The 19,790-nt window shown below is 30.2% G+C and overlaps 1 protein-coding gene across 1 annotated transcript in view; it reads left to right on the plus strand.

Annotated features, from left to right (window-relative positions):
- The first annotated feature begins 155 nt into the window (after positions 1 to 155).
- Positions 156 to 19,790, plus strand: part of LOC131846692 (serine/threonine-protein kinase unc-51) — a 39,177-nt gene continuing 19,542 nt past the window's right edge. Inside the window, exons 1-2 of the mRNA XM_059196055.1 lie at positions 156 to 559; positions 9,684 to 9,860. Coding sequence (XP_059052038.1) covers positions 434 to 559; positions 9,684 to 9,860 — 303 coding nt within the window. The 5' untranslated portion in view covers positions 156 to 433. The remainder of the gene's footprint in view (positions 560 to 9,683; positions 9,861 to 19,790) is intronic.

Genomic DNA, 19,790 nt, shown 5'->3' on the forward strand with positions numbered 1-19,790 from the left:
TAAATAAATTAAAATAAATGTACAATAACATCAAAATTAATATATATTTTTTCTTTAACTATAATTCTTTTATACAGGATACATTTTATTAACTGTAATTGGGCTGCTCGCTCTATATTTAAATACTACCAAATGGTAGTTCAATGTAAGTTCAGGCAACTTTATTTTATACTTCGCACTCGCAAAATCAACACAAAATAGAATCACTTTTACACATTTTTCATTCATTGTGTGTGGTGTTTAGTTAAACAATAATGATGATATAAAGTGTATACAGTGAAAATAATATTGTCATTTACGGAGAATAGGAAGTGATTATGAGCCAACTGTGATCATAATGTAGCACGTAATCAAGTTCCACAATACAATACAGTATTCTAAAATTATTGATCTTTTGTTGTAAAAAAAGACTGTAAATAAATAAACTGTAAAAATGTCTGTGGTTAAAGGGAAATTAGTGAAAATGGAAGTAACGCAAGTAGGCGACTACGAATTCACCAAACAAGATATAATAGGTCATGGGGCCTTTGCAATGGTTTACAAAGGAAGGAGGAGAAAGGTACCTATATTTAAAGATGGTTTTCTTCCGCGTTATTGTTTTTAACTTGCCTTCTATTATACTTAAGTACTACAGATATTTGTACAAAATCATAATGCGTATTTAGATATAACGTTTTCAGAAGCAAGATGCGTTATCGATTTTCTTGGCGTACGTCGGTCATTTTAGCATACGTTCTTTTAACAATTCATCTATATTTTTGAATCCTTGGTGTGAATTAGATAACGTAAATTTGCTTATTACGGCCTTAGATTTTTTCATTGGTCTTAAATCTTCAAGAAAACTATACTTTTTTTCAACAACACCAATCAGCTGATTGTTGTTTGCGAAATATAAATAAACATTTATATCACAATGACTTTACAAATCTAAGCACAGATAGATTATTATGCTTTATATATTTTTTTTAATGTCTTCACTATATTATATCTTTTTTTATTTGTACATGTCAAGTAACTGGTGGGGTTCACCAACTTTACACTGAAAATAAATTATTAACTTGCAACAAACAAACAAAATCAATATTCTAATAAATGGTGATCTTTTAAAAATGAAACTAATTTATTTTTAATATAAAAAGTTCAAAAAAAGAAAGCTGAAGTAATTCTTTTGGTCCAGTCTAATTTTGTCTGTCTCTCAATACCTAAATTAGTAAAAAAAAATCTAATTTAGAATAATTTTAGGTATTCTTGACTTAATAGTAACGTAAATAAAAGTGAGAGGTTGAATTTTTATTGTAATTTAAGTGGAATATCATATTAAATTAACTTACACAATCCAAATATGGTTTTACTTTGTTAAGGTATATTTTTTTACCTTTTTTAAACTTATAATGGAGAATGTAAAAGATATAAAATCTGCAGTAATTATATAGTATATGTACAAATTACAGAAAAAATATAGTGATCACTGTAACTATATGATTGTAAATTTTATTACACATGATCAAAGGGCCTCTGTGAGCTAACTTAGTTTTAATTTTTGTTTGTGTCTGTAAATATTATCTACTGTTAGCCCTGGTTGGTTTACTATTCCATCTGCATTCCTCATATCTAATTTAATAATAAGTATATAGTAAAATAAATGAGTAAAAATCCTTCTTATTCTATTATATATATGTAATAATATTTATGCTGAAAATAATTCAAGATGAGTAAGGATTTTATATAAATATATACAATATACTTACGCAAGAAAATTAAAGAAAATTGTTTGGTAGTACCACAGATAACATAATATTACATACAGATACCCCATCCCATACAAGAAAATGGTTCCTTCCTAATATTCTTAAATATTTTATTTCGCCACCGTAGCCGCTAGATGTCGCTAGATCTGAAGCAGTTCGGATTACTAGTATATTAGTAACAAAGCATGAAAATAGATGGCAGTCAATTCAGATATATATATATCTGTTTTGCAAAGATATGTATATAATAGATATGTATTACTGTATCGTGTACCTCAATAAAAACGATTCAAGATTCAATGTAAATGTGTGGTATAATATCGTATAAGCCGACACTCTGCAGATATAAACTTATGTGCCAATGTATATATATTATTATGTTATGGTTTATTTTACATTCCATGCCTATTTTTTTGATATGTTGTAACTGCGCTATACGTATAGCCATGATTTTGATACGTTTATACTCGTACGTATCAAAAAAAAGTTTTTTTATTTCAATCGTTATATATATGAGACTGATTTTAGCTACAATTAATTTACTGGTATATACCTCATGTATTCTACGATGTACCCCTCTTTTACCTAATGAGAATTCCGCTATATCTTATATTGTTGGATCGTCATAAAAATAATTAAAATAAGTTGTAACCCTAAGTATTGCGCTGCAGGTATTCAACGAATATACAGTGCTGGCATTGAACCCAACCGCTACCGGGATATTTTGCTTAGCAACGAGCCAAATCGATTATTAGTTAAAATCTATATATATATCTACTTTTCTTGTGTCATTACAATATATAAATTTTGTATCACAGTGTTAGTTGCCATATTTCTCCCATGATGAAAATTGATATATATACTTGCCAGGTCTGAGGTAGGGTTGTTATCTATTTTTTATACCCCTAAGAGTGATTGCGAAAAAATATTTTTTTGTATTATGGACTTTTTTTTTTAGATATATGTTACATTGAAAATATATACAGCCTAAATTTTCACCCGTCTTTCACCAACCCCTATTTTTAATAGCGATATTCTTAAAAATATTATAAATGCGGCAGAACTCAGTCTGTCTATTTGTCTATATAAAACATTATTACGTATAGGAACATTCAATTATCTTTAGCGGAGATAAACCAGGTTATACACACACTACTAGTATTGTTAATCAGGGATAAAGTTGATGAAAAATATAAAACAATATTCGTATTAAAAATATATTCATCTAATATTTTGGCATTATTTTTAAGTTTCTTCCAAATAGGGGTCTGACATGGGGTGTTATGTACCTACATTAAAAGATAACATGACATGTACTTGAAATGTATGAAAGAAATGTATGTACCTACATTAAAGATATTTTTAACATGTATGAAATGTATGAAAGAAATGTATGTACCTACATTAAAATATAACTTTTTTTTGAAATGTTCATACATTTACTTTGTTTATACACGTTAAACATCATACCACAGAGTCATACGTAAGTTAAAACAAACTGAATGATATTAAATAGAATGGAAAATCAATGTTATGGTATTCGAATAGGATCGATATCTCTATTTTTTTAAATACTAATTTAATCTTACCAGTTATTATTCGAAGAAATAAGATTCGTGTATTTTAAATTGTTATGTAATCGATTTTTATTACAAATGAAATTAATACGACACTAATAATGTACTACTATATTCCGTTCTTTGAAACGGAAACTCTATAATACAAAATAATGAAAATTTACTGTTCACAACGACTCATTAAAAGCATCATCCAATAATAATAATAAAATCTGTTATCGATTATTAAAAAAATCGATAATACATGTATTTATTTATAATATGACAACACTTCATACATAAGTATTATTGAAATATTATTACTTAGAAGTTCGAGCTATTTTTAATTTACTTAAAAAAATTTTATATGTTTAATTTACAACATAATATATTATGCTTATTATGGAAAATATAAAAAGACATTTAATTAGGCCGATACAAATATACAATGCCATCTATATATACATTTTGAATATATAGCCCCATATTAGCACTGATTAAAGTGTAATTAAGTATGGAAAATAACAAAATGAGTAAATATAAAAAATTACTTTTCTAAAGAGATTATTTCATTTTAACATGTATATATGTTTTTTAAAAATTGATTAAACATTTTTGAAAACACAGTTTTGTTTTTTAAAACGTTTGCAAAACTATGAAGAATTCCATCGATACCAATCACGCCATCTATATGCAACTTTTAGCAATAATAATGGCTACTTCCTCATTGAGTGCCACTGGTAGTACTATCGCTAATCTATCTATGTCACTACTTCTACTATTTTACAATTATCATTAACATGCTTTATTACCCAATATAAATACTTGTTTCAGCAAATTTCGAAAATTGTTCTACTGCTTAGTACCCTCCTGTGTCCTTATATTATGTACCAGAAGAAAATTTATGGTATTTCAAATTTCCAGATATATATATATTTCATGTTCCTGCATGCCCTATATTTTTGTTACTTATTACATAACCTATGTAACAAATAAAAAAAATATAGTACAAGATACAAATATGTGTTACAGAAAATCCTTAAAATATAAGGAACCCAGCACTCTAAACAGGAATGAATATTAATATACCAGTTCTAGGGGTTCGTTCTGTTTCTTCATATGATCTATTTAACGGCTATTGAATAACCATCATTTTGCTCTTTAAAGTGAAAAAAAGTTGGACTTAAATATATAGACGACTCATAATTTGTCTTTTATTTAGTCTGCAAAAGATCCATCAGATTCGGCCGCGTGTTGCTTAAACAGTTATGTATCTTCACTTTTGTAGTGTACTTCGTAATATCGTAATTCTAGTTGTCACTGCCACACCCACATTTATTGCCAGTTATGCGGAATATACAGTGCTGGCATTGAAAACAACAGCTGATATTTTGCATTTACTTCGCCAAATCTATTATTAGTTAAAATCTGAAAAATACACTTTTCTTGCGTCATGGTCAGAATGTGAAATTTTCATGGTAGTTTAAAAAATCTTAACTGATAAATAGCATTTATGATTCATATGGATTACTTATATAGTAAGAGTGATTGCGTATTTCACTGTATATCGCTACTCACCACAGATATATTTATTATAAAGAGTAGGGAAAAAGAAATGGTCTCTATTCTTAATCTTTTGTTTTATCAACTTTCATTAATAGTCACGTACATGCGGCAGAGACAAGATCCCTTAGCAGATACTATATAATAACATTATTACATAGGAACATAGGTAATTATATTTCGAGAGATGAATGGGCGTATACACACATCTCAACAATGTGTTCAATATAATTAATCATCACCTTATTAAGTTAACTGAAAAATATAAAGAATGACGAACATTTCTGGTCAATATTAGTGACGAAAGTCTACAAACTTTAGTTGGGTATGTATGTACATTGTACACTCATCCAAATGAGTATATAAGACTAACATCACAGACTTGAAAACTAATCGGCGATAAGTAATATTATCTCTTTCTTATTTAAAATATTTATAAACATTACACTATATGCTCTGTATAGAGCATGAACCCCAATGGAACGTGACTTGACTTTTTTTTCTATCGGTCACAAGATATTGACCTTTGTTTATCTCGTGCGTGATGAACTCATCAGTGCTAACATGTATGTACCTACTGTGAATTATCAATATAGTAATGGATAATGTTGAATTGTTTATAAATACATATACTATATCTTTAAGGTTATTTTAAAATTATTATTAGTAAAATAAAAGATTGTGTTTTGCAAATGTTACAGAAATTATTAGTTATATTATAAATGATAATTTATACGTATTGAAATTTTACAAACCGTGTAAACAGAAATCAACGGTAACGAAATTATTGAGAAGATACCTAATTCTCCATATATTTAGAACATAGTTAGATGATAGTTCAAGGTTTAGAATAATTAATTTAATAAATATACAAAATGAAATTTAACTCATCAATTAATATAAGTAGGACTTTTCCTAATAATGTTTATGCGCCTAAAACCGCTAAATATAGATAAGAATGCTGAATCCTTACAAATTATTTTATTTCTTCATTTTAAGGTAATTATTTGAATAAAACTTAGTTAGATGTTTTAGTCATTGACGTCATCCACGAGTCTTGACGAGTAGAATATGGTGTGGTCAGGTTCTGTGGGCGTATATAGAATTTCGTCTCTTTATTCTAACCTCAGTGAACAATAGATACTGTACAATATGACACGCACGATGACCACCAAGGGCACTCACTATGTACCTACACCAGGTAGTTAGATGGACTCGGGTAGTATTGAAAGTTTAGGAATGGAAAATGTCCTTTCAGTTTAATACAATAGATAGTAAAATGCAACTACACACAAACAAGCGTCTTTCTATACGTCTTTCTACTTTACTGGAACCCATTAATCTTTTTCAAGTTGACATGTATGTAGAACGTAGAACTTTGAAGATAGAACACAATTGACGGTATGATATTTCTGATATATCTATGAATATGAAAATATAAGAAGCAAGCGTTGACGATGTATCATTTGCATTTCATATTATACTTGCATACCTTATTTCTAACTAGCATGTAATTTTTTCTAACTTTTACCTGTAGAATAGATCATTAAGCGACATGCCATCGGTGATAACTGGGTTGAATTGGGTGTTTTTATGATTGCGGTAATGGTGTACATATATTGGGTGGACGCCAGTGCAGTATACAATGATAAAGATAAAATCTGATACGTAGCCAACCTTGGCAAATTCATAAGGAATTAACTATGATAATGCTTTCCACGATGAACTGCTTGGCGGAGATTGCCAGCAATGGTGTTAGTAGTCTCCAACAATTTTTTTCATTATTACTAACAGGCAATCGCATACATGTTGCAAATGTCACAACACCTATGTAATTTAATCCTCATGATCATGTTTATAGTAATGGAGACTTTATATATGGTGACTAATAATGCATGAAATACTATATTTGATACTATTTTAAAGTTCCAATTCAAAATAGTAAATCCGAACGGAACTCTATTTAAGCACTTTAATTACTTTACTTTATTTTTAATTTAAAAAGTATTAAACGGATAGATATAAAAATTGAATAATTGATAACGTTTATACAATTCTGGTTGGTCAATCTTAATGAAAATAGAATGATTTCCATCCATCTATCAATTGTAACATACTGATCCATCAATATTGCCACCTTGGCATTCTTAATCCGAATGACATGCTGTGACATTTGAATTGACTTACATTTGTATTACGTACAGCCTACAAGTGATCCCGCAAGGGTACGGGGAGAGTACGTGATGAAATCGGGTCAAATTGTAATCGCTACACGAGCCTACGGAATGTAGGACGAGCTAATGTTAGACTGCCGACATCCACCTTGTATCTCAGGCAGTCTCATCTCAGTCCTCTTATGAATGAAAGCAAAAAAAGAAGGTATTCTATATGCCAACGCGTATTATGGTATTATTGGATACCAAATTTACATATTTATTACTAGGTGTATTCCGCGATTTTGTCCGCGTAAATTTGGATCAAACGATTATGTGTAGGTAATACAGAAAAGAAAAGAAATATTATGTGCTAGTCCTAATTCACTACTATGAGGGAACATCTCAGATTAATAGTGATGATGAAAAATATGTAACGGAGCGAATCAAAGAAGAGAAGTTACATCTAAACCCGCGTGGTCGTATTAGAAAGAGATATATAGTCTCTAGTAAATTCCCTGAGGGGCATAAGTGGCAGCTCTAACTTGGAAATATTGTTTTCAATAGTCATACTTACTTGTACCAAAACCCAGAATACGATCATTATCATCCATAAAATGTACAGAAAATACAGGAGGAACAAAAAGGGTCTTTTCCCATTAAAAAAATAATATACTCTATTCATGTAGCAATGTACAATTGTATATATTTTTTATACGTTTAATTCCATATACGACATATATGTTTGGAATTAGACATAACGTAGCAAAGTTTGAACCAACTGTTAAACTTCTCAAGCTTTGACAGTTTATGGCCACCACGTTTCCGCCACGTTTATGTTACAGTAGCAACAAGACGGACTTTGCGCGACATGAATCATTAACATTAAGAAGCAAAAACTCGCGATTTCACCTATATGAATTTTACTAACACACTGACAATCATATCCACAAGAATACGTCTCGACCGCCTAACTGGGCCATATGGGTTTCATCGACTCAAAGCGCTTTTGGTCCTATTACTTTGACCTTGCTTAGTGTTCCATCTTTTTTTGCTCAGCATGTAAGAGTCGTAGGATGATACCAAATAACCATCCTCAAGTTCAAACGTATTGAAACTAACTTTACTTTTATTATAGATGTGTATCTCATACGTAAAGGTACATTTGAAATAATTATAATGAAATAGGCACGATGATTTACGGAAATTACGTGCATCCACATATGTAAACTAATTCACATCTTAGCAATTATGTTTTATTTATCCATTCTTAAAAGCTTTGTTAGAAGCAAAGAGCTTGTTTTTTGTGTAGGTATTCGATAAGATGTTCAACGTATGGAGTAATATAGACCTTAGTGCATGTAGACGTTACTCGCCCACCTGCAACGACCTTATGCAACGTTCCCTGCACTTGCGTTATCATTTTACAAAACTAACCACCTAGCAATTATAAATACTGCCTAAGAACTGACTTATAATTAATAGTTGTGCAACCTCATGGCTCAGATATCTAGACGTTGGCACACATTAATGGAGCATTTGTGATTAAAGATATTTACCGACTTTAGGTATAGACGAATTGATTCTGAATTATAGTGTAATTAGTATGGATATAGATTCCTTGTAACTTTTATTTTGACATACATACTAACAAGAAAGGAATTAATAACAAACTTAAAGATAAAATATTTTTTATCTGACAAGTCGATGGATTTTATCTGAATATCTTTATTAATTTCAAACGTCACCTCAACCAAATCATTAACTCATTTAATGTGCTTGACGTAATAGGATATTATATTATAATATTAGCTCATTAAATAATCGTTACCTATAGGAATTAATTCAAAAACGAGTTTAGTTTAGTTTACACATAGTTAACTACTATTACAAAAATTCAACAGTCTGTACAGCAACACACTAATAAATCATATAAATTATGTCTGTAACGAGTATCTGTTCAACATTGTATTAATCGATCTATATATGTATTCTTTTTTAAGCACATTTTATAGTTTAACCGACATTATAGAATGTTCTCATTTTCACAATATTTTTCGTGTGCATATTACGTTCAAATTAACAAATCTAAGTAGAAGCATATATCGTCGGTTAGAAAAATTGTACTATTCAAAAGGCACATTTTTTACAAGACAAGCATTTAAAGTTTTTTAAAGTAGTTTTTTAAATAAGTAAAGTATTAAAATTATTATTTTTTCCTTTAAAATTTTACACAATAGTATTATATATAATTTAAAAAGTGTTTAGATAATGATTAAGATAGCGTGGTTAATTTAATTGACTTATATAAAGGATCTTTATATAGAATTGCCTATTCTAGCTTCTAATTTTGAAAAATGACATTTTTCTATCTAATCGACGATATATGAATCTAAAAAACTTCAATACGCTGGTCCATTATTAGTATGCAGGTTAACTAAGTATAAAGGTAATAAATAATTGTATAAAGTGAACTGACACGAGACAGGTATATATACACATATACCCGAGATATCATACGTACCAATATATTATTAATATTCATCTCAGGTTCTTTCATATGAATTCATAGTTAATCGCAATTGATCTTACATCTAACTTAATTTTTCATTTAATATTTAATCTATAAGTAATAAATTTACTATACTAATATTTTTCAACAGAATCCATCTCAATGTGTGGCTGTGAAAGTGGTAACGAAGAAAGGCATACAGAAAGCATCTGAGATCCTCGTAAAAGAAATCAAGATTCTCCGAGAACTGACGGCGCTGCACCACACCAATCTCGTCGCGATGCATGATTGCATGGACAGTCCTGCTTATGTGTACGTCGTTATGGAGGTAAGTAACAATAAGTTATAATGTAAATTAATATGTACTACTACAATTAACATAAAGCAAGATTTGGAAACCCCTGGTTAATTTGTGTGTGTAAATATATCCAAAAGCGGTCATTTCTCCCAAACCGTGTCTAAAGTTACTAAATGAGCGTTTGCTAAATGCATTCTAATTTGAGAATCCACACGTCTCAGCCTCTTTTAGTCCGCATTTCAATGACTTGTATATTTTATTGGCTAATAAAGATTATTATTATTATAAACGTCTTTGAAATGGATATATTTTTTAGTACATTCTATTATATTCTATAGTGTTAGTAAATAATTTTGTTATATGGATACTCCAAGAAGAACAAGTATTACAAATTAGTTAACAAAAAACAATGACAATACTTATTATCACGTATTTCAATAGTTTACTACGTAGTTGTACTAAGTACGTTGTTTCTACATATACAAGTTGTTTATACAATACAGGGACTCATGTTGTGTGTCGTAACTCCCGATCATTGATATTTCACAATTTAACCCTTTTAGCGCAAGCGCACACACAGACACATTGTAAGTTCTATTTATATAAAAGCCATAGGCATGCGCGCCACTTCGAAGTAAATTAATTACGTTAATATTCTAAAAAGTTTCGCGTCAACACTAAACCACTTGCTTTTATAATAAAAAGCTACTAAGTTTACCATTTGGAATGTTTCTTTCATCAAATCTTTATTTTGTTTTACATAGATTTTTGTAGGAAAGCCAACTGATATAGAAAATCAATTAGGTACTATTGATATATATATTTTGATAAAAAAAACAGATACGCAATATACCTGCAGTTGCGTATATTGCGAAATACAAATATGGCCATATACAGCTGTACGCAAAAGAGTATGGAGTACTGTTATTTTGTATGGTGGTTGAGTTATTCATATCCATGCTCCCCCAGTCGTACTAAGTTAATTGAACTTTAATCATAAAAAACAAATTGCGTATTAAAGATGTATTCAAAACCAAAGCAGAAAATGGAACAACCCGGAATTAATTACACATTAACATACAATACCTACTAATACTGTTTCTTTATTGTACATGGATGTAACAATTATCAGGAACTTGTAATTATAATAGAACATTAGACTCTGTTCGTAACCTAATACCCTTGCCCTTAATACATTTGATAACCCGATAATAATGTGGTCTGTAAATTGATTAAGTAAATATTTTTCACAATGTTGTCATGACACGCGGTGCATACATTTGCCAAAACATTCACAATGTACCTACGTTCATTGACTTTTATTTATACTCTTTCTTGTCTTTCATGTTCTTGAGCATGTATCTATATCCATCCGATTTTGTCTGATGTGTAATGCATACGATGTATTTACATTTTTTGGTCTTTTATACACTTTATAGTTTACATTCTACATTCATCTTTTACACTACTACCTACTATATTATCTGTTATATTTTCTTCCTATATATAAAAATAGGTAGCAGTAATAAATATAATACTTTTTGTAAAAACAAGCTCGTGTTCAAAGGTTGTTCACGAAAAAAATTATGGCGAAGAATAAATTAAGAATGCTCCCATCGTCGCTAGTTACCATTCTTCGCACATGCCCATTCGAACAAGGTCACCAAAGAGCTTAGCGTGGTAGTCTGATTGTACCAGCCACGCAATTGATGCGTGTTTTAAAAATGTTACCGATTCGACAGACTGTCGCAGATTATACTAATAGACGTAAAAGATAAAAATACAGTTCCGCGTGAACTGAATTAACTTTATTGCGCAGCTGAATGCTGTAATAGGTCAAGGGGATATCAATAAAATGATTAGTCCTCGATAGATAACGCGCCTACCAGACAATGTATAGTACGTATTTATCTTTGAAGATAGAAATTTGCTCTGGACTAGGTAGTAGGAGTCGCGATTAGGGGCAGTGAGGTTACCCTACTGACCTCTATAAGGCTACTTCAGAATATTATCGTCTCTCATTAATAAGTAATATGAATAGATACTACTATAGTTAAGGAGACGTTGACACACAAAATTACTACATGTAAAGATTTTTCTATTGACTTATGCCAATAATTACACTATTAAATACATGATTACTAATTTATAACTTACGGGGTTGACATTGATTATTATTATGAAATTATGAATCCATGTTTACGCATATTATAGAATCGTTTTTCTATTAGGCTTTTGCTGAAAGGGGTACTGTAAAAGTAGTATATTTTGTCTCTTACAATAACAAATAAAACAATGTAATGTACACTACTAACATAAAACGAAATTTCTTACTCATTCTGATAACATCAATATCGGATATGGAAATAATAGTCTGCGCATGGGAGGAAGTAAAGCCAATCGTATTCTCAAAATAGAATATGGAAGACGCAATTCAATGTGTTGTATTTAAGAGGCCAGACAGACTTAGTTAATTTTACAATACACTTCAGCGGAAATTATGTCCACTCCAAAGTTTTCACGATTCTAGTTGACAAAATAGGTTTTAGGAAGAAATCACTAGGAAATAGTTAATGAAAGTAAATATTCAAATTTAATGAAAAATTGAAATTCAGATTCCATACAATTTCAATATTCTCCATTTTCGAATTGCCCCCTTAACAATGCAATTGTCCCGCTGTGGAGTGCGGGCCCCCATTTGGGAAACACTGCTGTAAAGATTTACATGTTGATGAAATAATTGGCATTAAACATTATTAATACCACTACTTTTATGGTATAAATTGAACTGAGCAACACGTCGGGCTGCAGGCAGCGCCACTTTGTCTGTTCCGTCATACCGCCACACGTGTCAACTCCCGCCTCGTGTCGGTAGGTAGTCTCGATGGCCGTCGCGCCGCTTACCTCGCCTCGCGTACGGATTGTCTGATTGAAATAATTGCGCACAAATTATTACATCATACTCCCACAATATCGCCTCATGCGAAAGTGTCTGCCCATATAATAGATTTATGCACAAACTAACTAACATGTACTGACTGCCAAAATGAATGTATTTTCAGTCGTTGGTACGTTGTTACGCAATATTTTCATCGTACTTGATTTATTTTGCAATAGGATATAGGTCTATATTAATTTTATAAGAATTATTAGTCAGTATTTTTTCGTTTTGTTTGAAGTATACGAATTTTATTTGATTTATTATTTAATAGTACAGCATCTTGGTTTAAGCGAATATCGATAATGAATCCTATCAAATTACCCGATAATAAACAAACTAAATCAGCCTGAGGCCTAGCAAAAGAACAAAACAAGTTCATTTTTAACTGATATAATATTATCATATTATTATGTATATTCATAATAATAAATCACATATCGTTCGTTACACCTTATAAACACCACATTTATATTTTGTGATATTATGAGTCAGAATTTATAAAGAACGTAATTGATGTGTTGACCCGAGCAAAAAAGATAACAGCGGATAGACAAAACGTCAACAGTTTCACGTAGACAATCATTAGTCAGTCACAATGAAATGTCTTAGCGAATATAGGCAATATTGTAGAAATCACTAATGTATACTTTCATAGAAGGTCACTTCACAAACAAAGGGAGATCAAGTTACGCAGGAGAAAAATAAAAATTCTGACAATTTCTGATATAGATATAAGATATTAATACTGATAATGAGTAATATTACACATATGTGTTATACCTACTAGTAAACAAAATGTGTAATTTTCTTCGTACACTTCCTATTTAAGTAGTAGGTAGATGTTAGATAGGAAAGTTTGAGTAGGTTTCAGGTATCCTTCCATAAGGAATGAAAAGGAAGCATAACTAAAATAGAACACGTAATTTTATACTGTGTTACATAGCCATAATTCCTGTAGATTAAAGCAATCGGCAATTAGCTCAACGAGAAGGAGGGAAGTTCAAATTATTGAGAGATATAATTTTTTAGTTATTCATGCTTTTCGCCGTTTTCAAACTCACAAATTGTCACACATTGTCACGACTCATAGTACTTATTTAAGTGAGTAATCATCAAGGACCCGCCATCATCAGTTACTATTAAAAATATTAATAAGTTTCGATAACAAAGTTTATTAAACTATTGAAAGTTTTACTGAAACAACCTCAGTTTATTACACTCTACCCATCAGTGTGACTTAATTTTGTGTATATTTCCTGGCTGGAAACTGGAATGACTTGAATATGGTCTCGAACGTTGAGCACGTCTCAAAAAATACAGTACTACCTCATAATTAATATTATAATTACAAATATATTTATCGAATTTGTTACAAAGCACGTTGCTGAATCCAGTTTTTTTCACGGTCACCGCAGGTTTTACTTTTTCAATATTTCATGATTTAATCTAATGTATAATGAATTTTTCATTATAATTTTTAATACGCAAGAACAAAATACAAAATGTTTCGTAATTTGGTAGGGAAATTGTGTACTCGTTTTGGTATGTTAATTCTCGTTCAAATAAGCATGAAAGCCATGATAAAATACAATATTTTTTTTGTGTCAGTCTAACAAAAAAATCTTATAATAAATTAATAGAATACATAATGTACAATGTTTTTTTTTTTATGTAAATGTAGATAAATATATATCATGATTAGATAATTTTCATGTTTTAACTATAATTCTTCTTCAGATAATAATTATAATTTCGTTGCAAGACACTCAATACAACGTTGAATGGACGGCCAATCTCTTGTAATGATTCCTTGCCAACTGTTTTATAAATAAAACTAAAACAGCACATTTTATTACCTTGAACATACCTAATACATAATAATTATCAATTGAATTGTGTATACTTTATTCGATACGATCGTATCGTAAGATTACAATTTTTTTAAATGATATACTGACTTTAATAAGTTTATGTCTCATACTTATTTTACGGAGAACATAGTTCTACATATTGTATTTTATCCATTTGGAATATAATTGATATGTTTTATATGAAATTGGTTATATCTTTGATTCGAAGTCAAGAATATCACCTTTAAGTTTAAATTATCGAAAACTTGTTCGAAAAATAAATATTGATGGCGATCAGACCTGACAAGTTTATATATACATAAGTACCTACTACATATTGTTTTTGTTACGTAAAAACTAATGCCCCCGACACGGCACACAGACAAGTGAAGTTCATTGGCACGACTCCTGAGAATATACCGCGTGGATGGATGGTCGCCACTAGTCATGGCCGCCGCCAACCATGACTTCACTAATTACATACATCAAATTTTCAAATGTTTATTATTGGAGCTTATTACGTCAACAAATTATAATTGAAGCTACTACACGAATAACGTGTCATTTCATTTCGCACACCTCTATTTTGCACACAGTATATATCCGTATATTTTTAGATGGTTATTGTTATAACCAAACAATTTACATACCGTCATGTATTACTTAGGATTCGCGAAATTTCGCAATGAGAAACTTACTGTACATTTAACATTTGGTAGATAACTTCTCCACACAAAGTATATTTCTAAAATAGACATTGCTAGTCTAATGTCTAAATAGGCAGGTAGGTAAATGCCCCATGACATTTATTGAAACTAATTTTGAACGCTTATATAACCTACTCGTGAAGCTATGAAACCTATACATAATAATGATTTGTTCTACCAACGATATTGTTATACTGCCCTACAATAAAACTAATATGTAACTCAATTATAGCTAAAATGTCTTTTTTTTCGGATAAATAATTTAAAAAAATCGTACTTACACAATATTCTAAACATTTTTTAACAAACATCTTTTTTTGTTAAAAAAGGTTTCTTGCATTCCAATCACGTTATTCAGTATTTATGATAATTAAAATTTTATATATATGTATTAATAATTGTTTTGTTCTTTAATTATAAAAAATGCATGTTTAGTAATTAATTAAATTATGTTTTACTGTCTTTGAATGTGTACTATTTTATAACCCATTATTATTTAGTATTGTTTTATTCGCGTTCTTGTGATCTAATAAAAAACAACGCGGAAATCAGTTACTGCGTCGTTATTTCTACGCTGCTAGTCTTACGTACGTTTTAAGAATGACGTAAATATGTACTCTATTACAATGCCATAAAGCATACACATCAACATCTTTTGTTATATATTTTTTTAATTCATCGATTCAATATATTCTTGTTCCAAATTATTTACTTATGTAATCTATACTAATTCTTCTGTTTAAGATGAAATTTAGATATTGGCGTCGTTACATAGTATAAAATAAATTCGCTGTCGCTGTCTGATTCTATAGGAGGGTGTGTATGTATGCATGTATTATAGTATATATATAATATGAGTATACCCGGGCGAAGCCGGGGCGAGTAGCTAGTTATTAATAACGCAACTCGTTATACCTAACGCCTAGCCATGTTACATTATATTTATTATCGCATTATATATCTACTGAGTTTTTCAAAATTTAATTCTGAGAGACTTTAGAAGTGAGGGAGAATTTCAAACAAACAGTACCTAAGCAATAATGAGTAAATGCTACTACTGTCTACTTTGTGTGCCACAGTGACGTAATTCACAACTACCATCTTTTCACATTTTACTAATAATTTGTTGTTGTGACAATGTACATGTTTATACTGCCCGTCACATTTGTGTATCTACCATTAGTACGTATCTAGTTTTTGATGTGAATATCTATACATAATATTTTATTTTTCAGTCTATAATCCTAAATTTCTAATGTTCATCAATTTTGACAAACATATATAATACCAATGTTATTACCCAATTTCAACAGCGTAGTTGGAAAACGTTTGGCTTTTAGTTTCATATGTCGTATAGTCAGACAGTGACCTCGTGATCCCATTAGGTACGTACGCTTTCGAGGCCCTACATCTCGCACGTGCCAATGCGTATCACGGATTTACAGGTCAACATTATGTATAAAGTAATAGCTGTAGACATATAAATTAAAAAATGTACCACACAACGTCATTGCATTTTATATATTGTAATATATAAATAACTATATATTCAGTTATTATATTTAAACCTACCTCACGCTCGTAAAAATAATATATAACATATTATGTTGGTCTTATCTATAATTACGATATACTTTTTCTAATAGACAAAAAAATCTGAAAGTTATACGTAGACTCACTTAACGTATAAAAATACATTGGAATGATATTCTTTAAAGTCGGTTGATAAGATACCATTTAAACTGCTTGGATTAAATTCCAAACTGAAGATCGTATGTTAATTGGGTTGGACATTAACGAATCGTCAAAAAGGACGTTCTCGTAATGAGATACTCAATATTTTAGCGTGATTGAGTTTATTTTAATTCATTTTTTAAATAGATTCTTTCATTTAAATTACCTTTAAAAAAGTGAAAAGAAAGCCTGTCTGGGATATGGGTCTGTCTGTTTACCCAGCAATGTACTTATTACGTCTCGCTCCCATGAGAATTTGTATGAAACCAAAATTTTCGTACAATTTACTAATATAATGTCAAGTTTTGCAAAAAAATTGTACGTATAAATATTTAAATAACTTTAAGACAAAAATTGATAAGTGTATCTGTTTTACGTATTTAATCATTGAAATCTGGTACATATATAAGTAAGTACATTTTATAAGATCTATATTATGTAGGATATTTTTATCATGATAATTCATTTGGATAATGTACTAATACATAAATAGCAAAAACATTTTACACCCCGATTATTTGGCCACTGACACTGTAATGTCATCATGACCTTATTTTTATTATTCAAAGAGCTATCCTTTAAAGTACTTTGTAATTAAATTATTCATCGGTCAATTTAAATTTATTTGTATATGATGATGTATACAAATTTTCATTATTACCTATCTACATATTACAATATAAAAGTTCATTATAATGATGATAGTAGGTATATATACCCGTGTATATATACAGCGTCATTATAATACAACACATCTGTAATAAATATATAATTTAGGCAGTATTATTAAAATAAATATTTGTTTAATAAATTTAGCGTTCCAGTTTTTGTTACCTTATGTAGGTATAGCTTACCTTATTGTCTCAAGTCTCGACTCTACTGGCGTGTTCTAATTTTCTTTGTTTCACATGGAGGAAACATCTGATCTAGATAAACTTGACGTGGCTTTTATTTCCGTTTATGTACACATACCGATGTCTTACAAGATAACGATAATTTTATATACATAAAATGCATATCGAGATCCTAATACTTATGTTTATTTTCCATACCAGAGCATGTTCATTTGAATTCAATGATTCATAATATATATCTATGGAGTCTGGGATTTTCATTAATTTTATAATATACTTCTTCTGACGAAAGGTATACATCCCCGTAATAGTTATATGTTTTCCATTGTATATACTTACATTCTGTTTTTATTACAATCTTTTATAATACGGTATTAGGAAATTAGCGTTTTAGTCATTCATAATAAACAAGGTCATCATACACATGTCATTTCCAATTTAATGAATTATGATACATGCGATAAAAACTGGTGTATATCTAACGTATATATGCCCTCAGATATAATATGTTTATACTAATATTGTGTCGCTGCGCAGTTTCATGTCATTTACTCAGGACGTAGACCTGACACTGTCAGAGTCAATGACCGTGCTCGACATACAAGTGTCACCATCTTATTTGGACGCAAGAAGTCACGCAGGCCCACACGAGTCAGACCATCGTCGCCCCGTGGTTCACCACCACAACTTTAACTGATAGGTAGTAAGGTCAAATCTGACCAATACCAAAATCCTTTATATAAATTTACATATCTTATAATTTTGTTACCGGAGAGTCGGTAACAAAATTAATCCGAGAATTAAGCGGTAGGCTAGTCATCTGCGACGCTAGATTACATTATACCTAGTGAAATGGAAATAACGTCTCTGACTACCACATTTGGTACACGCTGTAAGATAGATATAGTATATTTATAAGTCACACAAATTATGGGAAGTTATAATAACAACGTGCATGCATAGGGCAAAGGATGAAAGGTGTGTGCTATATAACGGAACACGGTACGGTCTATGGTAGCTAGTAAGTAAGCTGCTTAACTCGAGCTCGAAGCCGGTTATTGGCACATCCGCCTGCATTATGACTAGCCGTATATTGTGACCTGTAGGCTGAATATTGACGAAGATCAAATCGAAACTGTTTCGATTAAATGACATAATATTATTTTGTTTTTCTTGCTTGCTTTACTATACCATTATTAAAGATAGAAGTCGGATACTTTAATAATATTTCATTCCCATTTATTATTCCGGCATTTCATTTTGATTTCTGTATTATTAAGAATAACAAAGGTAAAGTTAGTTATCTACCGAAGATCCGTCATTGTTAGCCTGTAACTGTAGAATAGTTACGTGCGTTACCTACTCTTAATGAAAAACATCTTGAAGACCTGTTCTGAAGAATAGAGTTGTATTTATTTCTCTATAAATCCATCCACAGTAAAGATGGGTGACATAATGTGTGTGTGTATGTGTGTATGTGTGTGTATCATACACAATTACATAAAAAGTAATCGATTTCAAAACCACTGAATGTCTCTTGACCTGAATCAAAATAATATTGAAAATATTGTAAATGGTATTGTTTATGTATTCATTAAGAAATAAAATAATTGTATTCAGAAATTTTAAGAACCTATCAGCCTGTATCACAAGATTCAATGTTACTAATATTATAAACACGAAAGTTTGTGAGTACCTATAGATGAATAGATGAACTACATATTATATAATGTTTCTTCTCATTAATATATTTGTAATTTGTTCTCCAAGTTATTCTTCATGGCATCCTGTGGATCAATTTATACTATATGTTCTTACTACATCACCATTTGAAATAAGATTTTTTTAACATTTGACTATTTTCTTGATGTGTT

This window comes from Achroia grisella, unplaced genomic scaffold (assembly GCF_030625045.1).
Source record: "Achroia grisella isolate CSIRO2021 unplaced genomic scaffold, CSIRO_AGI_Agris_v1 utg512, whole genome shotgun sequence".
In the NCBI taxonomy this organism is placed as follows: Eukaryota; Metazoa; Arthropoda; class Insecta; order Lepidoptera; family Pyralidae; genus Achroia; species Achroia grisella.